Raw genomic sequence first — 20,217 nt, forward strand, 5'->3', positions numbered from 1 at the left:
TCAAATCGAAGGTCCATAGATAGGAGCCACTATTTGAATGTAATATTTGCTTTATAATCTAGTAGTAATAGATTATCTTTGATATGTTTGTGTTTTTTTTTAATATTGGATATTGGTATGTTGAGAGCGACAAGGTTCTAAAATCATAATCAAAGGCATCAAGTAGCGAGGAAAGTCAAAGCATCATCCCTTGCGTTTTTTGAAGCAAGCCTTCTTATGCTTGTGTGTTTGAATTTCTTGTAGATCTATAGGAAGAAGCATGGAACCAGTTGTTATGTACTTATCAATGAATTCGATAACATCTTCATTGGGATCTTTTCCATAAATAGAAGCATACTCTATCCATAGTAGTCCATGATCGTGCTTTGAAACTCAGTAACAAAAAAGTAATCTTTTGGTTTTTCTAATATGGTTATATCCTTGGCTAGCAATTTTTTCATCCCGTTCAACCGATTCGAGGGGCTGTTGTTACAGGGTCGGCTCGTACCAAATCTCGTACATATGATGCTTTTGTTTGTGTGCCTACACGCACAATGGGGTTGAGCTTAGTAATTGCTCCAATCAAAGGTTTCCAACGTTTCTCAGCCGCAGAAAATGTGACAAAGAATGTTGGTCCAAGCTATCTAATTATAGCGAAGGTATTTTTTTTTTCAATTTTTCCTTGTAGACTGTAGTCAAGTGATGTTTGAAATGTCTCAAAGTCACGTTATCCAAGTTGGGAAGATAAGAGCTTCTCAATGTTAGTATCTGCAACAACTTGTGTGGCCACTAGTGTACTGTGATTTAGCTTGCCTTTGCACATACAGATCCAAATGGACCCCATGATTTTTTAAGTCATTACTTTGATCGTTTTGAAAAAAAAATCTCTATATTTAGTGAGAATATTCTATCACTGTGCATAAGTTCCCATTGAGCCACATGTTGATATCTATGCTTAGCAAGTGTATGGTATTTATGGGGTTCACTGTAGAAAATAGTAGGAAAACTAAGTTCTTCACAGTATTCATCTTTGAAAATACTCAAAGGATATTTTCCTCAGCAGGAGCTACGAAGAAGATTTTTGTCGTTGTGATCCACTACTTGTTGTGAGATGATTCAATTCCATGAAGCATGACATCTGTGGCTAGATCATCTTCTTCTGGTGATTGATGTTGTTGGCAAAATCAGGCAAAGGGTAATGTAGACTATGGAAATGGCTTAGCCACTAGTTGTTTAAGTAATTTTTTCATTCTTGTATAAAGATGTTTGCAATAGTTGAGCAGTGGCTTTCATTGTAAGCAATGGTCGGACAACGCCAGAAAGGTAGCAATGATTGTACTGTAGACGACGCTTAATACCCACTAGTATCGAGGCTTCATCATGAATAAACCTCGGTAGTATTTGTTGTGTTTTCCCCAAGGATGCCAAAACATTAACAAGGCTACCTCGAAATCCAAAGTACCATCGTATGTAAGCTCCCTAATTTTGGTGAAAGGTAGCTTGGCACTATTGATATATAGGAACATCATTTGCTGTTTCTATGTACTGTTGTATAGCTTTGTTTGATGGGGAGGCTTGTTCAACGTTTATGTTCAAGGGAACTGTGCGGTGTAATTTTTTTTAAATTTTTATTGTTGTTGCACCTATTTCTAGGGTGGTTCTATCACCCAAGCAAGCAAATTGCCTCGAGATGGAGGCAGGGAGTTTATTCGGTTGCTGGAGAAGCAAAGCTTTCAATGATTCCGTTTCTTTTTTGTCCCATGTACGATACTTGCATTTGTGCAAGTATCAATTGTCCCCCAAGTAAAAAAATAGGCAACCACTTTTATCGACAATGATGATTTTGTGCAATGTTGTTGGATCGGCTCCACTATTGAATGTTGTCTTTTTGGGTGAAGTTATTGTCACATCATAAATATGGACATCACATGAAATACTAAATCTAAAGGAGAATACATGGATAATATCAGGCGCAATACCAATAGATGATGTGTGGCTATTCAATACTTGGGTCGAAATGGAGGAATCATGTCTACTCGAAGCCAAATGCACCAAAGAAGGTGTCATCATTGGCGTTCGCTCCAACGCTACTCTCACCACGTCTGCCATGATGTTGTTAATTTTTTGCAATGACGAGCACGACTTAATTATTTTATTGAGCACGAGGAAAAGATTATTATTCCATGGGTGACTAGCTAGCAAAGCACTATCGATATCATTAAGAATGAGTTGTTGAAAATATGCATTTTGGCTGCTTGAGGAACCCATGTACGTGGAAATTTTCCCCTCCCCTTGGGCTATGGGGAGGGAGGAAGGTAAGTAAATGAAACACACACACATGTGCGCGCACACACACAGATGGGAATTTACAAGATGAGCAATAGACGAAAGCAATATAATATAAAGAGTCTTTTTTTGCGTGGAGGTGATCGAGCTTCAATGTTGTAGAGGAGGAGTGCTACTTTGTCTCCTTGACAAAAGATGTGACAAGGCTTAACTTGTTGATGATGAATTTACCAGTTTGGACAAGGAAGGCTAGCAGCTCACATGCATCCAGTACATCAGAAGCATATAAGTCAACAAAGTTTTTATCAAAATGCAATACTTTGTCGACTATGTCACCCGCTAATGAAACACCAATTGGGAAGCTTTGTTGGTCAAAATCCTTCCTTCAAGCTTGGGCACCAAAACAATAGTTGTAGATTTTGAGCAAATAGAGAAAAAGTTTGCCTCTTGTTGGTGGTGAATCTTAGTAGATCTGCATTGACCGCAAAAACGTTCCACCAAAATTGAGTTCACATTCACAAAGTGCAATGTGTCAGTCGCCTATGTATAGCCACTTGACAAGTTAGAGCTTTTCTGAGCTATTATGGTGAAAAAGTAAAAGCAAGAGCAATCCTTACTTCTTGATTGTGACCAACATCAAGAATATGGTCCTTATATGCTTCCTCCAAATGATGCTTGAGGAATTAGGGTTGCAGAGAAACGTACATAGCTTGGAGAAGACGAAGGAAGCTCAAGGCACACGATAGAGAATGTATTACTTAGTGTGCAATGGAAAGATAGATAGCCCTAGAGTGATGGGAGTATATACAATTCACGGGAGAAAAAACCTCCTAAAGAGGGAAAAAAAGCCCCGGCGGTCCTAGTGTGTTCACAAACATCACTACCACATGTATATGGTAACAAATCCCCCCTGGAGTGATGCGGCGAACAAGAGCTCGCACATGAGTAAAGGGAAGTGCCATGCCCTGAGGACATGATCACTCCACAAAGGGGAGTAAGCGCAAAAGCTTTGCAAAAAGCTTTGAGCTTCTCATGAGACAATGCCTTTGTGAAAATATCTGCAAGGTTGTCATAGTGGTAATGCACCTCAATGTGCCTCTCCCTGACATAGTGGTAATGCACCTCAATGTGCTTTGTGTGAGCATGAAAAACTTGGTTCCTCGCAACTGCCAATGCGCTCTAACTGTCAGTGTAGATAATGTTGCCAGTTTCCTATCCAACACCCAAATCATCCATAAGGCGTATGAGCCATACACACTCAACCGTAGCTGTGAAGACTTCCCTGTACTCAGCCTCACAACTCGAAGTGGCCACAGTAGGTTGCTTCATGATATACATGAACTGCCAAGCATGAAACAAAAACCACTTGTGGACACTTGCTGTCAAAACAAACAGCCCAATTTGAGTCCAAAAAAGCATGTAAGGCTGGCGGCAATGATCCCCCCTTGGGATAAAACAAGCCAAGATGTAAAGTGCCACTAAGGTAGCAAAAAATCCTCTTGGCAGCCTGCCAATGCTTAGACCCTGGGCTATCCATAAATCTGCTAAACTATGAGACTGCAAACTGAATATCTGGCCTAGTGTTGCATACATAAATGACGTATCCAACAGTAGTTTGGTAAAGAGTGACATCAGCACGATCACCAGAGTCATGAAGACTCAATTTCAGCCTGTTTCCATGGGAGTGGCAATAGGTTTGCAATCCTCAAGTCCAAAATTACATAGCAATGTCTCTATGTAACTTTTCTGACACAAGGCAATACCACCATCACACTGCTTAAACTATATACCCAAGTAATGATGCAATAGCCCAAAATCTTTCATCTTAAAGGTAGCATTCAAATCAGCCTTAAATTCAGCAATATGTATTTCATTTGGTCCAATGATCAGCAAATCATCAACATAAAGAACCACAATGAGAAGTACATCATCCTCACGCTTTACATACAATGTGCTTTCGGTTGGACTGTTACGAAAGCCTCGTTTAACCAAATGAGTGTCAGCTTTCTCATACCAAGCACGAGGAGATTGCTTCAACCCATACAAAGCCTTCTTACATCTGCACACTTTTTCCTCTTGTCCTTTTATGACAAAACCGCGAGGCTGCGTTACATAAACTTCCTCAAATATGTCACCATTCAAGAAAGCAGTAACAATGTCTAATTGATATACATCCTAACCAAAATGAGCTGCCAATGCACATAGAAAATGCACAGTACTCATATGAAAAGTGGGAGCAAAAGTTTCTTCATAATCTATGCCTTTTTGCTGTGCATAACCATTTGCAACAAGTCGAGGCTTATGGCAATCGATCTCACCATCCAGCTTGCATTTCAACTTGTAAACCCACTTCATACCAATGGCCTTTTTGCCAGGGGGAAAATCACATAAATTCCATGTGTCATTTTCTATAAGTGCATCATATTCTGATTGCATGGCAGCCATCCAATTTTTTGAATTATGTGCTTCATCAAAAGACAGAGGTTCCTCAATATCATGTAAGCTAGACACAGCCAAAGCATAACAATCTGATGTATAAGATGCATGGCTAGAGCCTGAACGAGTACGACTAGACAAAGGTGCATCCAATTTACTGTCACGCAATGTATGCACCAACCATTTTGGAATACCTCTAGCATGCTCATTTTTAGCCCGTTCCTCATCAAGTACATCATGTACATCTACATCAGTAATAGGCTGATCTGAAACATTTTTTGAAACCCCCATAGGCTGTACATTTACTCATTGGAATTTACATTCATATTTCCACCACTGAAAAGAGGCAACAAAGTGTCATAAATTTCCTGTGAGCTTACATTACTGTCTCTAGTACATGACAGCAAGGGTTAAACATAATCTTCCACAAACACTACATCTCGTGAAACCAGAATACGTTTTGTTTGCGGATGATACAACCTGTAACCTTTGCTTTCAGCACTATAACCAACAAAAATACATTTGATAGCCTTATCATCCAATTTTCTGCGCTGTGTTTGTGGCACCAAAGCATATGCCAAACAACCAAAAACATGCATGTGCTCATTAGAAGGCTTTCTATCATGCCATGCTTCATATGGAGTAATAGACTGCAAAGCTTTTGTACGACACTTGATTAGTACATAAGTGGCACAGATGATGGCCTCAAGCCAAAAAGAATGCGGCAAAGCTTGACTTTTGACCATACATCATACCATTTTTGTAAGTAACTGATTTTCCTCTCATCAACACCATTTTGCTGAGGTGTATAAAGCACTGAACCCCTCGATCGGAATGGAGGGTGCCCATAGTACATTTTGAGGCATTTTCAACCATAGCCAGAAATTGTTTGAAGCACATAAAAACTTCGGACTTCTCTTTAAGCAGAAATACCCATGCATGCCTGGAGTAATCATCGATGAAAGTCACGAAGTAAATGTAATTGCCCAAGGACAGAGTTTGCATGGGCCCACAACCATCATTATGCACAAGTTACATGTGGCCCTAACTGAACCATCCTTTGGAAACTTCGAACACTGCATCTTACCTAAAATATATCCTTCACAAACATGTTTGACAGGTGCTTCAAGAGGTGGCAAAGAAGCAACCATATTAGATTTCTGCAAACGCAGTAAACTGTCAAAATTTAGATGACCAAAACGTGCATGCCAAAGTTTTGCATCTGAAATAGCCCTTGAATCTACAATTGCATTTGCAAAATTTTGTCCACACTTGTCATACAAAGTGAGCTTATACAACCCACGACACAAAAGCCCAGATGCAATAATCTCATCACAAAAACTGAGATCATGAACTGTAGATCTATCATCCACAAATTTGACTACAAGTCCAAGTCTAGCAAGTGCAGATACAGAAAAAAGATTCTTCTTGATCCCAGGTACATAAAGTGCATCAAAAAGTGTGAAAGAACTACCATTTGCAGCAGTAAGCACAATCTTTCCAACTCCCTGAACCGGATAAGAGGCATTGTTGGCACAAGTGACTGAATTCCCATGAGGGACAGACTCGAGAGAGGAGAACAATTCACGATGTGAGGTAATGGGCTTTGTAGCACCACGGTCGAAATACCACACATGTGAATCTGCACCAATTGACATGCATGCGTCATGGACAACAGGATTGTAAGTGCACTCTGCAATAAAAGCCCACTCTGTATCAACATCAGCAACATAGTCTCCTTTCACAAAAGACACAACAATGGCTACATTTGTAGTGGAACGAGCATTTGCAGTGAAACCACCCTCTTTCTTCTTAGCCTCTTTGGCCTTCAACTTAGGAAACTGCTTGATCAAGTGATCATTAGCTTTCCAATAATGGCAACGCATCTTCTTTTTGTCCTTATCACCAGAATTTCCAGACGAATTGCTGCCAGCAGAAGCATTAGGAACAGAATTTTTTCCACTCGCAGTACAACCATAAGAAGTGGCTACATTGATGTTACCACCCTTTCTTTGAGAAGCAATAAAAGTCTGTTCAACTGCACGCTGCCTAATCCTGTTTTTTTTGGAAAGTGACTCTTGCAACAACAATGTGCATAATGCATCAAACTTGACAACTTCAGGATTTCCTTGGGTGATAAGTCTCCAAGTACTAGCAAAAGTCTGGTAAGAATCTGGTAAGGCATCAAGAACAGTCTGCACAAGGGAACTGTCTGAAATGACTTCACCTGCAGAAATAAGTTTCTCATTGATATCCTTGACACCAGCAAGGAAGGTGTACATATCATCTTCCTCATGCATAATCTTTGACTCCAGCTCTTTACGCAGCAAAGCAATTTTAGCCTCATTGCGACTTGCATAAAGACCAGCCAAAATATCCCAAGCCGGTTTTGCAGATTTTGCTGAACGAATGTGAGGAACAATGGTGCGCTTCACAGACAATGCAATCAATGCATGAGCCTGCGCATCTTTTACATCCCAACGAGATTGTTCTGTCTTAGGCAAATTAACAACTCTAATAGCAGCAATCCTTGCAGCAAGACCTGCCACATCCTCAGAACCAGGACGTACATCAATGCCCTGCACAATATTCCAGACGCCCTTTGACACAAGGACATGTTGCATCATGTAAGTCCACATAGGGTAATTGTCCCCATCCAATCTGTCCTTAGTAGCAAACATCTTGAACACATCGGTGTTATTGTCAGCCATGGTAAATGCTGCACCTGATGTGAAAACTGCCCGAAAAGAGGAGAAACAAAGCGGGAACAACACGTGCTATATAGCATAAACCATAGAAGACTGTAAGGCACCTGTTATGTAGAAAACGCTACTAACAAAAATTTTACGCAAAATGACGAAATAGCGTGTGCAGTACTAGTAGCCTGTAGTGGAAACGGAGGCCGAAATGAGCCCGAATCAGAAATCTGAGCAGACTTGGCTCTACGAGCCTTCTCGAGATATTTGTCGATCTACGCTCACCAAACCTCACTGAAATCGAAGAAAGTGAGCAGGCGTGTGCTCGAGCAGCTGGCGACTAAGCCCAGGGAGGACGCTCTGATACCAATTGTTGGAATTAGGGTTGTAGAGAAACACACACAGCTTGGAGAAGACGAAGGAAGCTCAAGGCACACAATAGAGAGTATAGAACCTGCTCTGATACCAATTGTTGGAATTAGGGTTGTAGAGAAACGCACACAGCTTGGAGAAGACGAAGGAAGCTCAAGGCACACAATAGAGAGTATATTACTTAGTGTGCAATGGAAAGATAGATAGCCCTAGAGTGATGGACGTATATACAATGCACGGGGAAAAAAACCTCCTAAAGAGGGAAAAAATGCCCCAGCGGTCCTAGTGTGTTCACACACATCACTACCACATGTATATGGTAACAGGAACCTATGTTTTGTGCAACAAACATAGGATGCACATCGGTCTCAAGAGCACAAAAGATAGCGTAATCGTCTTTGCGTGCATTCACGAAGCTAAGTTGTGGATGGCAAGAGAGGGAAAATATTAGAAAGCAGCAAATCTATAAAAGGGCAAAGATAAGGAAGTCTTACAGTGCCACGATCCTCAACTGCTAGCCCATCTGCAACAACAAGATCACCTTGGGAAACACCAGCTTTTGAAGTGCTAGCATGGCCCTGTATAACGACAAAAGCTACAATTCTAAAGTGTGTACGGGTGCCCTGTGCATGCAAGGACTGTGCCTCATCCAAAAATTGACACATTTTGCTCTCTAGGTAGAAACTAAGGTTGACTTCAAAAGGAGCCCAGCACTAAGGCCTTTCCTTAGCATGCCAAAAATGATTCACTATATAAGGGTGTTTACACACTGTGAAAGCACCTCCACCTGCTATAATCAAAAAGCGTAAATTGACGGAGGGGGTGTACACTAGGTGGCCGCTATGTGTCTAAAACATATTCATTAAAAGTTAAATCGACGTCCTTTACAACACACGAACGTACTCTATTGGTTAAGCACTCTATTCATGGAACGAGCAAGGCCCAAGTTCAGCTTTTAGGGGGGGGTTGGGGCCGTCCAAAGTTTAGGTGGCCCCCTTTTTGTGAACTGAATGGTTGTTTGCCGGGTAGCACACATGCAACCTCACGCCCCTACGCTGGAAATATAGCGGGATACGGCGATGTGTAACCAGCCTAATTGATTTTAGGAGGACAAATGTGTTCCATACTACTTTTTATTCTCATGATGATATAGGCTAAGTATTGTTTAAAAAAGAAGTTTCCAGCAGTTTGCCAATCATATGATTTTAGTTTGATTCCACCATGAAAAAATGTGTTTTATAAAACTATTATTTCTCATGTTGATATAAATGTTGTTTAAAAAAGAATTTTCAGGAAGTTTGTCAATATCTACTAACATAACATGGCGGAAGGGCTCCCCTTTACACGTGTCACAATCTGCGACCTGAAGGCTAAAGTCCAAAAAGAAAAAAAGCCCAGTTGCACGCGATAAAGAGGGAGAGAGGGGGAGAGAGAGAGGTTACCGAAGGCGGCCGGCCGTATTAGTATTGTATAAAGTTCCAAGCAATTTGCCATTAATGATTAGTGGTCTATTATTTTTTCATAAATGACAAGGCCTGACCAGCTTTTTTTTCCATGGAATCACTGGAAGATACAGGCATCTTCCAAATCTTAAAATAATACCATTATTATAGCTTGAACATAAAGCACTCGCAAAGGTTGAAATTAGTGAGAGGAGGAGCATAGAGGCCATTTTGTGAGCAATGCCTAGCACGTTCCATAATACAGCTTCATGTGGCACGTTCCATGACTTCTCTCACAATCACAAATCACAACAAGGAAGGTCAACCATGCAAGTTGCTATACCACAATTAGCACACAAAGCCCACAAGCTCTTGCATATATAGAACACTACAACTACACTCATCTACATCCATCCTCTCTTCATCCCTATCATCTTAGCTCTGATCAAGACATGGGAGCCAAGAAGGCTGTCCTTGTCGGTTGCAACTACCCCGGCACTCCCTCAGAGCTCCCCGGTTGTGTCAATGATGCCAAAAACATGTACTTCACCTTGGTCAGTAAATACGGTTTTGCCGAGGACGATATCACCGTGCTCATCGACTCCGGAAGCACCACCTTTGATGTGCCCACCGGTGCCAACATCAAGCATGCCCTCCACCGCATGGTTGACGGTGCTGTCCCTGGCGATGTCCTCTTCTTCCTCTTCAGCGGCCATGGCTGTCGTGTCCCCGCGACCGCCCATGACGACGTCACGGGCTACAATGAGTGCATTTGCCCCACTGACAACAACCTCATTCATGGTATATCCTTGTATTAAGTGCATGATTGTGCACAAGGACACTAGTGTTGACAGTGAAGATTTGAAAATGCAGTTTACTTGAACTCTCTGTATGACTTTTGCTCTGTTTTGTAACCCCATTCTTTCGCGGCAGATGACGATTTTCAGGAGCTGGTTGACAAGCTGCCGCCACGAGTGATCTTCACAATGGTCTCTGACTCATGCCACAGTGGCGGATTGATCGACAAAGCGAAGGAACAAATTGGGGATAGCTTCGTAAAGAAAGAGAAATTGGGAGATGAAGATGGGAATGCAGATTTAGTTGCTGTGGAAACAAGGGAGGCCTATGAGGATGATGCCGAGGCCGAGGAAGAGGACGAGGAGGCAGATGCAGAGGAGGAGAAGGAAGAGGAAGAGGAAGAGGAGGACACAAAGGAATGGGCAAAGAATTATGGTGGTGAGGAGGAGGAGGAGGAGGAGGAAGAGGATGATGAGGAGGAAGAGGAAGCAAGCAGCAGCAGCAGTGAGGATGAGGCCCCAAAGAAGGGGAAATCAAAATCAAAGAAAGAGGCAAAGAAGTCGTCATCGAAGAAGGGCCGTAAAGGGACGTCGTTAACAGCCGCTGCGACAAAGAAGAAGGGGTCGAAGGCGGCATCGAAAGGCACCACAGCGGCGAAGGCCGGGTTTGTGAAGTCGATGCCGGTGGAGACGCTGGTGAACAATTTGAGGGCGCAGACGGGGAGGGAGGATGTGGACGTGGGCAACATAGAGGCAGTGTTGTATGAGACATTCGGGGAGGAGTCAAGTGCAAGGGTGAAGAAGGATATGGGGGGTGATGTGGGTGCTGCTGAGGGGGGGAAGAAGAGGCTGGGGGAGATGGGGGTGCTTGTGAGCGGATGCCAATCGTATCAGTACTCGCGCGCGGTGCCGAGCTTTGACGGCGGCTATGGCGCGCTGACGCGGGGCCTCATCACAGTGCTGGAGGCCTCCCAGCCGGGCATCACCAACAGGGAGCTGGTGCAGAAGGTGCGCCGCTTTCTGGCCTCCATCGAATTCGACCAATTGCCTGGCCTCTACTGCAGTGATGATCTCGTCGACGCCCCTTTCCTTGGCAGCCTAGCAGCTAGCTAATATAAGCTCATCTTCACAATATTTTTTCAGCTAGAGCCTAGGAATCAGGATATGGCTTTCAAAGCTCAATTTTATTCATTAGATTAGAGATCAAGTAAATTGTGCACCTGCTCATCTTTGAGGTCTCTTGGGATTGTTCCTACGACGTTTTAAACTCTCCTCTCGGCCTCCCTCGTGGATGTACCTTTGAGGTCTCTTGGGATTGTTCCTATGGCGTTAAAAACTTTTAACTCTCTTCTTCTTCTCTCCAAGCTCTCCTTTGCTATATCTCATTGTCTACTTCAACTAATTTTATGTTTTGACTAACCATTGTCTTCCCTTCATCACTTTGATCGTAAGATTTTCCTTGAATAGTAAGAAAAACCCAGCTCAATGTTTGCTAATTTCTAGGGTAACGTTTAGTTTGCCTTTTATTAGAACGCCTATCACTTCGACCACAAGAGATCTGTTCTTTTAGATTTAGGGCTGCAAGAATCCACATACAAAAGCTTCTAGGATAGCATTTTTAAAGGCACATAATGTACTACCAGTAGGTCCGCTCAATTTCCAAAATGAGGCTCATTAGATGGAATCTCGCTTGATGCTTTGTATGGTTTGGGGGGAAAAGATTCCTGGATCGAAGGATCCAAGATGTACACTGCCACTCAAGACGTAGTAAAAAGATCCTCCTTAAAACCCTTCCAATGTTGTGCCATGCATAAATATGCTCACCTATGAAGCTACATAAAAAGTGTCTGGCCTCACAATGCATACATAAATAAGGCAACAGACAAACTTTCATAGACATTGACATCAATGTAATCTCCGACATTACCATGACTAAGCTTCTAGCCTATCGCCAAATGAGTAACACTTGGAAGTGCACTGCTCGAGGCAAATATTCTGCAACCAATGTCCCAATATACTTTGACTCCACAAAGCAAAGCGTCCATGGCACTGCTTAAACTATATGGCCAGATATTGATGCAAGATTCACAAGTGTGACATCTTAAATGAGGCATTTGACTCCTCCTTTAAACCAACAAAATTCGTTTCATATAGTCTAGCATGTCATCAACTTAGAGAACAATGGTTAAAATTGCATCATCAGCATGCTTGACATACAAAGTGCTCTTAGTTGGACTATTCTAAAAACCATCTATAGCCAAGGAAACATGTACCTTCTCATACCAAGAACAAGCTTGCTTTAAACCATACAAACCCTTTTTCAACTTGACTTTTGTATTTCTACAAATGCTATGTGTGGTAGTCGTATGATGTGTAGAAGCAAAAGCACCACAAAATTAAGGCCTTTCTTTTGACCATGGCCTTTTGATACAAGTCTACCATCATATCAATCAATTCTACCATCCAGCTTGCTAGAGCCTAGGATAGATATGGCTTTTGCTCTTCTTCAAACTCACAAAGGTCAAATTTGTTCATCAGATAGCAAGTAAAGTGTGGACGTGCTAGTCTTTGAGGTCTCTTGGGATTGTTCCTGGACATAAAAAAATCTTCTTCTTTTCTCCCGCTCCTTTGCTATATTTGTTGATATGCTTCAACTTCTATTATGTTTTTGATTGATCATTGTTTTCCCTTCACACTTTGATCATAAGATTTTTCTTGAATAGCAAAACCAAGTTCAATGTTTTCTTTTTAGGGTTACATTTAGTTTGCCTTTTATTAAACGTGTATCACTTTGATCACATGCGACATGTTCTTTTAGATTTAGGGTTGCAAGAATCCACATAAAAAGCATCTAGAATAGAAATTCAAAGGCATATACTATAACTAGCAGTGTTACTTAGTGTTCAAGTATAAGATTTCCCTAAGGCTATAAGGCTATGGGCATATATATATATATATATATATATATATACATGTCATAGAAATAAAAAAATCTCTTAGTGAAGAAAAGCAATTGTGTGGTGGAGGTCCTAAGGGTGTTTGTTCACACACATTATTACTTTATCATAGTAACGAATCCCCCTTGGGAGTCATGCTAAGAACCTGAGTTGGCATTCACATATAGGGTAGAGTGTTGGGTCTTAAAAATTGTTTTCAATCCGCAAAGGAGAGAAAGCCCAAATCTTTGTAAAAACATGATCTGCAAGATTGTTTTGCGTAAGTACAAATGTCAAATTCATCTCTCCTACAATGACTCTCCGTGACCTAATGATAAAGCACTTCAATGTGCTCGGTGAAAGCATTAAGCACTAGTTTCCTCACAATTGTCAAGGTGCTCTAACTGTCAACGTTTAGATAATGGTGGCAGACTATTGTCCATAAACTATGGATCACTAGACACCAAAAAAAAAAAGCGAGACATTTGAACCAAACATTGCCTTGTACTCATCTTCACAATTGCAAGTGCCCACAATAGGATGCTTCTTGCTCAATCGTAGTATGCACAAGTTACCAAGTATGAAGTAAAAACCACCCATGGACACATAACAAACAGCCCACTTTGAGCATGAAAAGGATGCAACTCTTGCAATAGAGATCCTTACTTGGGACAAAATAATCGAAGATGTACACTATCACCACGCAAATAGTAAAAAGATCTACCTTAAAACCCTTTCAATGTTGTGCCATGCATAAATATGCTCACCTATTAAGCTACATACAGAATATATGGCCTCATAATGCATACAAAAATAAAGCAATGGGCATCCTTTCATAGACATTGGCATCAATATTGTAATCTTTGACATTACAATGACTAAGCTTCAACCCTATCGCCAAATGAATGACACTTGGAAGTGTAATTCTCAAGGCAGATACTATGCACCAATGTCTCAATATACTTTGTCTCCACAAAGAAAAGCATGCAGGGCACTGCTTAAACTATACGGCCAGATATTGATGCAAGATTCACAAGTCTGACATCTCAAATGAAGCATTAAACTCCTCCTTAAAACTAACAAAAATCTTCTCAAATGGTCTAGCATGTCATCGACTTAGAGAACAATGGCTAGAATTGATTCATCCACACACTTGACACACAAAGTGCTCTTAGTTGGACTATTATAAAAACCATTTGTACCTTCTCATACCAAGAACAAGCTTGCTTCAAACCATGCAAACCCTTTTCCAACTTGTTTTTGTCCTTTCTTTTTGAACAAAACCAAGGTTTTTTTAGATAAAATTTCTCATTTAAATCATCTTTCAAAAACATAGGGTTACTATCCAACTAATGTATAGTCCAATCATTATGCGTAGCCAATGCACATATGCTATGTGTGGTAGTTCTAATGGCCTTTTTTTTCCAAGAGGAGAAATACGAGAAAAACACACAAATACCAACTGGCATTCTTCATTATACTTCATGCGCAATATGCATAGTAGCCGATTAAATTTTGAATTTTGGAGGTCATCAACAAAAAAGGTTGCTCCTCATCACATAGATGTGAGACAACTTAAGCAAATTTTAGCATAAGAAGCATGCTAAGAATATGATCGACTAAAAATAGCGACATCCATTATTGTGTGACTTTACATTGGCCATTTTCATATACTTCTAGCATTATCATTTTCAGCCCTTTCCTCATTAATAACTTTCTTCACATTTGCATCAATAATAGAACAATTTATGACATCATTCAAAGACCCCACATGTGCATTTTCTACCTCATAATGCTTTATATGGCTATTCACCCACCACCATCAAAAACAGACAACAATGTATCACATGTGTCTTGTAAGTCAACATTTTTCTATTTGGTACATTCCACCTCTTGAAAAATGCTACTCAAAATGCACATGGATGAAATCTCTTTGAATTCATCCCTCTTTCACTTCTCTCTTCTTTTTCTTTGCTTTCTTTTTTTCTCTATTTCCCATTAGGACCCGCCAATCTTAGAAAAATAAAAATATTTTCAAGATATCTTAAATGCTTAAGTGAACGGTGAGTTTAGGAAATGAAAAGACACATGAAGATGAAAAGTCAAAAGATTTCTTGAATCCATATAAAGAGGTGGTAGGTGCACATTAGTACATTTGTGTTTCTCTAGCTTCTCCTTTATTTTCTCTTAGTTTATAATATATATGACATTATATCATTTTCAAATCCATATCAAAGAAAATATTATATATATGACATTATATCATTTTCAAATCCTCAAGGCAACCAATGAGGATCGTGGGATCGCATTGTGGTAACTACCTATGAATTGGACCCAGATTCTAAGTAGGGATTGGGTTCCTATCTTGAGAATGCATGGTAAAGCTAGGGGCTCACTGGTTGACCGAGTTGGAGTGTGAGAGGACACCTCCCACTACCATGAGTTTCCAAAGCGAGGATGGTGTATATCCCCATAGGATATAAGTTGGTACACCGAGGGTAACTCAACTAGACCAATTAGTTGAGGGGTGTGTGATTGTTGTGCTATGATTGTTTATGTTGTGGATGTTACACTATGAAGTTCTCTTGCCAGATGATTATACAAGATTGAAAATGTGGAGTACTGGGATTTTTTATACTAATAATGTTAACTCTATTGTATCATCCAATTGAGGGTTTTACCTCTGTTTCTCAAGTTTTGGACATGTGAGATTATTTCTTGCTTGTGGTAAGTTATCTTAGACATTTGCATTGTAAAATGGTTAAAGAACATGCGTTAAGGAACTTGGAAATCAAGCCACACCCAAGGAACTATGTGTTCTACATTGTATAAGTGAAAATATATGCTAGAATGAAAAGGGACATCTCCATGCTAGATGAGTCGCTACTTCAAGAAGTCAAAAAGCAGCTCACTAGGGATGAATACTAGGGATAATATATTCCAAATTGCAAGGAGATCAAGCAAAAATTCCCCTTGAACACTATGATGCTCCATTAATAGGTCACCTCAATTATGCAAAAATGATAAATTTGGTCCTAAATAATTTCTTTCGGATTAGTTTGAAAAGAGATGTAATCAAATGCATTACCTAATGGCTAAAAGGCTCAAGCTACCCAGTAAGTAACAACTGCTCATCACATAAATGATGTGGGAATGTATTAACATGGATTTTATAAAAAGTCTACCTATAGTTGAAGGTGGTTATGATTCCATCATAGTGGTGGTGGATCAACTAACTAAAGTGGCACATTTTATCCTTGTCCAAAAAAAAATTCAGCAGCTGATATTACTAGGATCATCAAAGTAATTTTTTGACTTCATGGACTTCCTAAGATAATAGTAAGTGATGGAGACATCAAATTCACTTCAAAATTTTGGACAAGTCTCTTTGAGGACATCGAGGCTCACTAAAGTTTAGTATAGCTTACCATCCAGAGACCGCGACGATCAGATTGAGAGAGTAAATCAAGTCATTGAGAAGACATCTTCAAGGCCTACTATGCCACAGAGAGCCACAACAATGGATGAATTACTTACCCTTGATCGGGTTTTCTTATACCTCAGCTTTACAAAGAAGCATTGGCATGTCTCCATTCAAAGTTATATGGTCAAGCTTGCATCACTTAGCTGGCTTGGTCAAATCCCATGCACATGGTGGAAGAGTGTGAACAAAACACCCGACTTTAAAAGCAATGCTTCAAGAAAGGAGACCTTGTCTTTCTTTGATTTCATCCAAAGAGGAGTTGTCTATCTCTAGGGAAGTACAAAAAGCTTAGTACTACAAGATATTTTGGGCCATACTCTATCATCAAGAAAATCAGCAATCAAGCATACAAGCTTGACCTTCCCCCTCATCTTAAAAAACACAATGTATTGCATGTAATATTGCTAAAGTTCTATGTGCCTAGCCCTGACCATATACTAAATGGAACAATGGAGCTGAGACTAGAGAAAATTTTGGATACTAAGAAGAAAACCATCAAGGATAGGATATTCTTAGAACATCTTATTTATTGGCATAACTTTCCCATGGAAGATGCCACTTGGGAGGATTAACAACAATTGTACAATGACTATCTAGAATTATTCTCTAGATGAAGAAAGAATAAGAGGAAGGACAAGAAATTATATTAACCCTCTACATTCTTCACAACAAAGCCTTTCACCCTTCTTCCCCACCTCTTGAAAATTGTCACTCAAAATACACACGCATGAAAGCTCTTTGGATTCATCCCTCTTCCACTTTTTTCTTCTTGTTCCTTGGATTCTATCTTTTTTTTTTTTGCTATTTCAAATTTATAATTTATAAGCATATAATATATTATTTCATTTTCAAATCTACATCAAAGAAATAGAAAATTTTCATTTATCTATAAATAAATTATTTATGTTGTTGTTGATTAATCATTACACATCTTATTTAAGCTCTCTTATAGGACCAAAACTAAGAATCGCATGGGAATTATATTTTTCCACCTCTTTAAATTATTAGGATAGATTATTTGATTTTTTTGAGGGTGTAAAATAAGACCTAACCTATAGCTTATTGATGGGACAAGGTATTCATGGCAGTTATGTACATTTTGGAGGTCATATACCCATTCAAAATTTGACAAAAAGTGAAAAAAGAATTTTGAATATAAACTACACACACACACACACAAATTGAAATCAAATTTGTTAATAGACTTAATTCATATTTTTTAAAAAGATAAACATACGACAATATAAATTCTTTAAGAAGTGGTCCAACTTTGGCTTTTCTCTCATGTGGACAAAGAATTTTCAAACTTTCTTCACACCTTCCCTCTCTACCTCTTTCTAAACTTGGTTGAAATCCACTCTTTTCTTCTCTCTCATAAGTGAGAGAGAAGAATGGTTCTATGCTCACAACTTACCACAAGTGGAGAAGGATTTCTTAACCCCCCATTTTTCCTATAAAATAAAGCTGCATTCTTGCACTTGGGGCATGTTGAGAGCTCTCAAGCTTGATGAGAGTCCTCCTTCACCACTTGCTACCTCCATTGGCAAGCATCATGCTACCTTTGGTCACCATCTCTAGCCACTCTCTTTCTCTTGCTAATCATGCCTTGGTTTCAAGAATTGTCAAAAACTCTCTCTTGCTCCCTCTACTAAAGCACCTCTCATTTCTAAACCTTAATTATATTATTATTAGCTTACTTAAGTCAATATTCTTGATATAATCTATCTTTGTCACACTCTATAATCCGTGTTTCCTTTGTGGCCAAGGGCAACAAAATTCTCAAATCCTCTCCTTACCAAGAACCTTACAATGTCACGGAGGATGAGGTCATGGGCAATCCCAAGGATGACATGGACAAGTCTCACCAACCGTGGAGGCTAACGTCATCAAAATGACTGAAGTAGAGACTTCTTCTCTCAAACCTCTTAGCAACAATGGATCTACTAACCCTCACCATGTAGTAGTGTCTTACCAAATGTCTCCTCTTTGTGATGAAGTTTGGAATGAAAAATGCATGCGATATAAATATCATTTATTATTTTTATTTTCGATTTTACATGGATAAAATATTTGAAGATGCTATAATGATTGGTACAATCTTTGTTTGAGGTAAGATCTAGAAAGCTTCAATTACCAAACATTTATTAAAAAGTTTTTTAATAAACTGGCACTACCAAGGATAACCTTTATCAAGGGGCCAAGAAGGGGTAATTAATACCAAGTAAGTGCATTGGGCTAATTGCGATCAAATCCCAAAGATGATTGAAGGATCACATTGGGGTTACCTACCTATGGATTGGACCCGGATTCTAGTTAGGTGTTGGTTTCCTATCTGGGAATGCATGGTAGAGCTAGGGGCTCGTTGGTGGACGACTTGGAGTGTGAGAGGATGCCTCCCTGTGCCATGAGTTTCCAAAGCGAGAATGGTGTATATCCCCACAAGAGATAACTCAGTGCACTAAGGGTAACTCAACTAGACTGGTCAATTGAGGACTGTGATTATCTATACTAAGGATAAAGGGGGAGGGAATTCCAGTTCCCCCCCCTACCACACGTCAGAACTTGCTTCAACCGACGGATGTGGCCTGCAACTCTTGGGGCACAGTGACGTACACACACACACACACACACACACACACACACACACACACACACACAGAGAGAAAGGGCGACGAAGCCGCCAGCTATACTAGTTTGTGTTATGATTGTTTATGTTGTGGTTGTTACACCATGAAGTTCTCTTGTGAGATGATTATACAAGATTTAAAATGAGGACTATTGGGATTTGTTTGGCTTTAACTCAATTGTACCATCCATTTGAGGGTTTTTATGTGTTTCTCAAGTTGTGAACGTGTGAGATGATTTTTTGCTGGTGATAAGTCATTTTAAATGTTTGCATTGCAAAATGGTTAAGGAACACGTGACTAGGCACTTGGAAATTAAACGACCTCAATTAGTTGTGTGTTCTGTAGTTCATAAGTGAAAATCAAAATCAATGCACAATTTACTTTTCTCATTGGAAAGCGGGTAGATGGGTGGGCCCGAGTATGTGGATACTTTTCTTGAATGGTTTAAACAATTGCTTGCTATGACGTAGAATCCTCATCTGGAGGCAATCGCTATAATAAAAAATGCCTATCATCTTGGTTCAACAGTACAAATTTTTAAATATAACTTAAAAAATAATTTCCAGATGGAACAAGAAAAGGATCCCTTTTATTAGTGAAAATTTTATAGGTAAAAGGTTTTATAAATAATCCTTGAACGCGCGTGATATATAGCTTTTACATATAGTGGAAACCCCCCCCCCCTCCGCGTCCCCTCCCCCCTGAGATACTCATACACGAAAATCAACTTATGTTCCCTCGAGTTTAGGATAGACCAAGGAATAGACAACCGCTTCAATTTATGTGAATGGACTACCAAGTGGGATACATTCTGGAATTTGCCTTATGAGATATGACGAGGTAACTTACGTCACCCCATCTCCATAAGTGTCTTTATTCCTCTCAACAACATTTTGCTCAAAGAACTGTGCAATGGTATATTATCAAAGAACATACTGGGTCCATTTTGCAAACATTAATTAATTTGTTTTGAAGATTCGGTTCGAATCTTGCAATTTGAAAGAAACGAACTGTTGTCCTATCGCTCCACAGTTCGCGCCGAGATCATGCGAAGGCAATCCTCTGCGGCTCTGCCATGTGAATCCCCATCCAACCAAACCCCCCCCCCCCCCCCCCCCCCCGCGGGGCCCTTCGCCCCTCCTTCATCTTGCGAGTGCGAGAG

General features: G+C 40.1%; 1 protein-coding gene across 1 annotated transcript; it reads left to right on the forward strand.

Annotated features, from left to right (window-relative positions):
- The first annotated feature begins 9,433 nt into the window (after positions 1-9,433).
- Positions 9,434-11,378, forward strand: LOC147451886 (metacaspase-6-like). The gene is made up of 2 exons (XM_086518845.1): positions 9,434-10,012; positions 10,145-11,378. The coding sequence occupies exons 1-2, from the start codon at positions 9,664-9,666 to the stop codon at positions 11,119-11,121; spliced, it is 1,326 nt and encodes a 441-aa protein (XP_086374971.1). The 5' UTR covers positions 9,434-9,663; the 3' UTR covers positions 11,122-11,378.
- The last annotated feature ends 8,839 nt before the right edge of the window (positions 11,379-20,217 follow it).

This window comes from Adiantum capillus-veneris, chromosome 8, assembly GCF_014529385.1.
Source record: "Adiantum capillus-veneris isolate H3 chromosome 8, ASM1452938v2, whole genome shotgun sequence".
NCBI lineage: Eukaryota > Viridiplantae > Streptophyta > Polypodiopsida > Polypodiales > Pteridaceae > Adiantum > Adiantum capillus-veneris.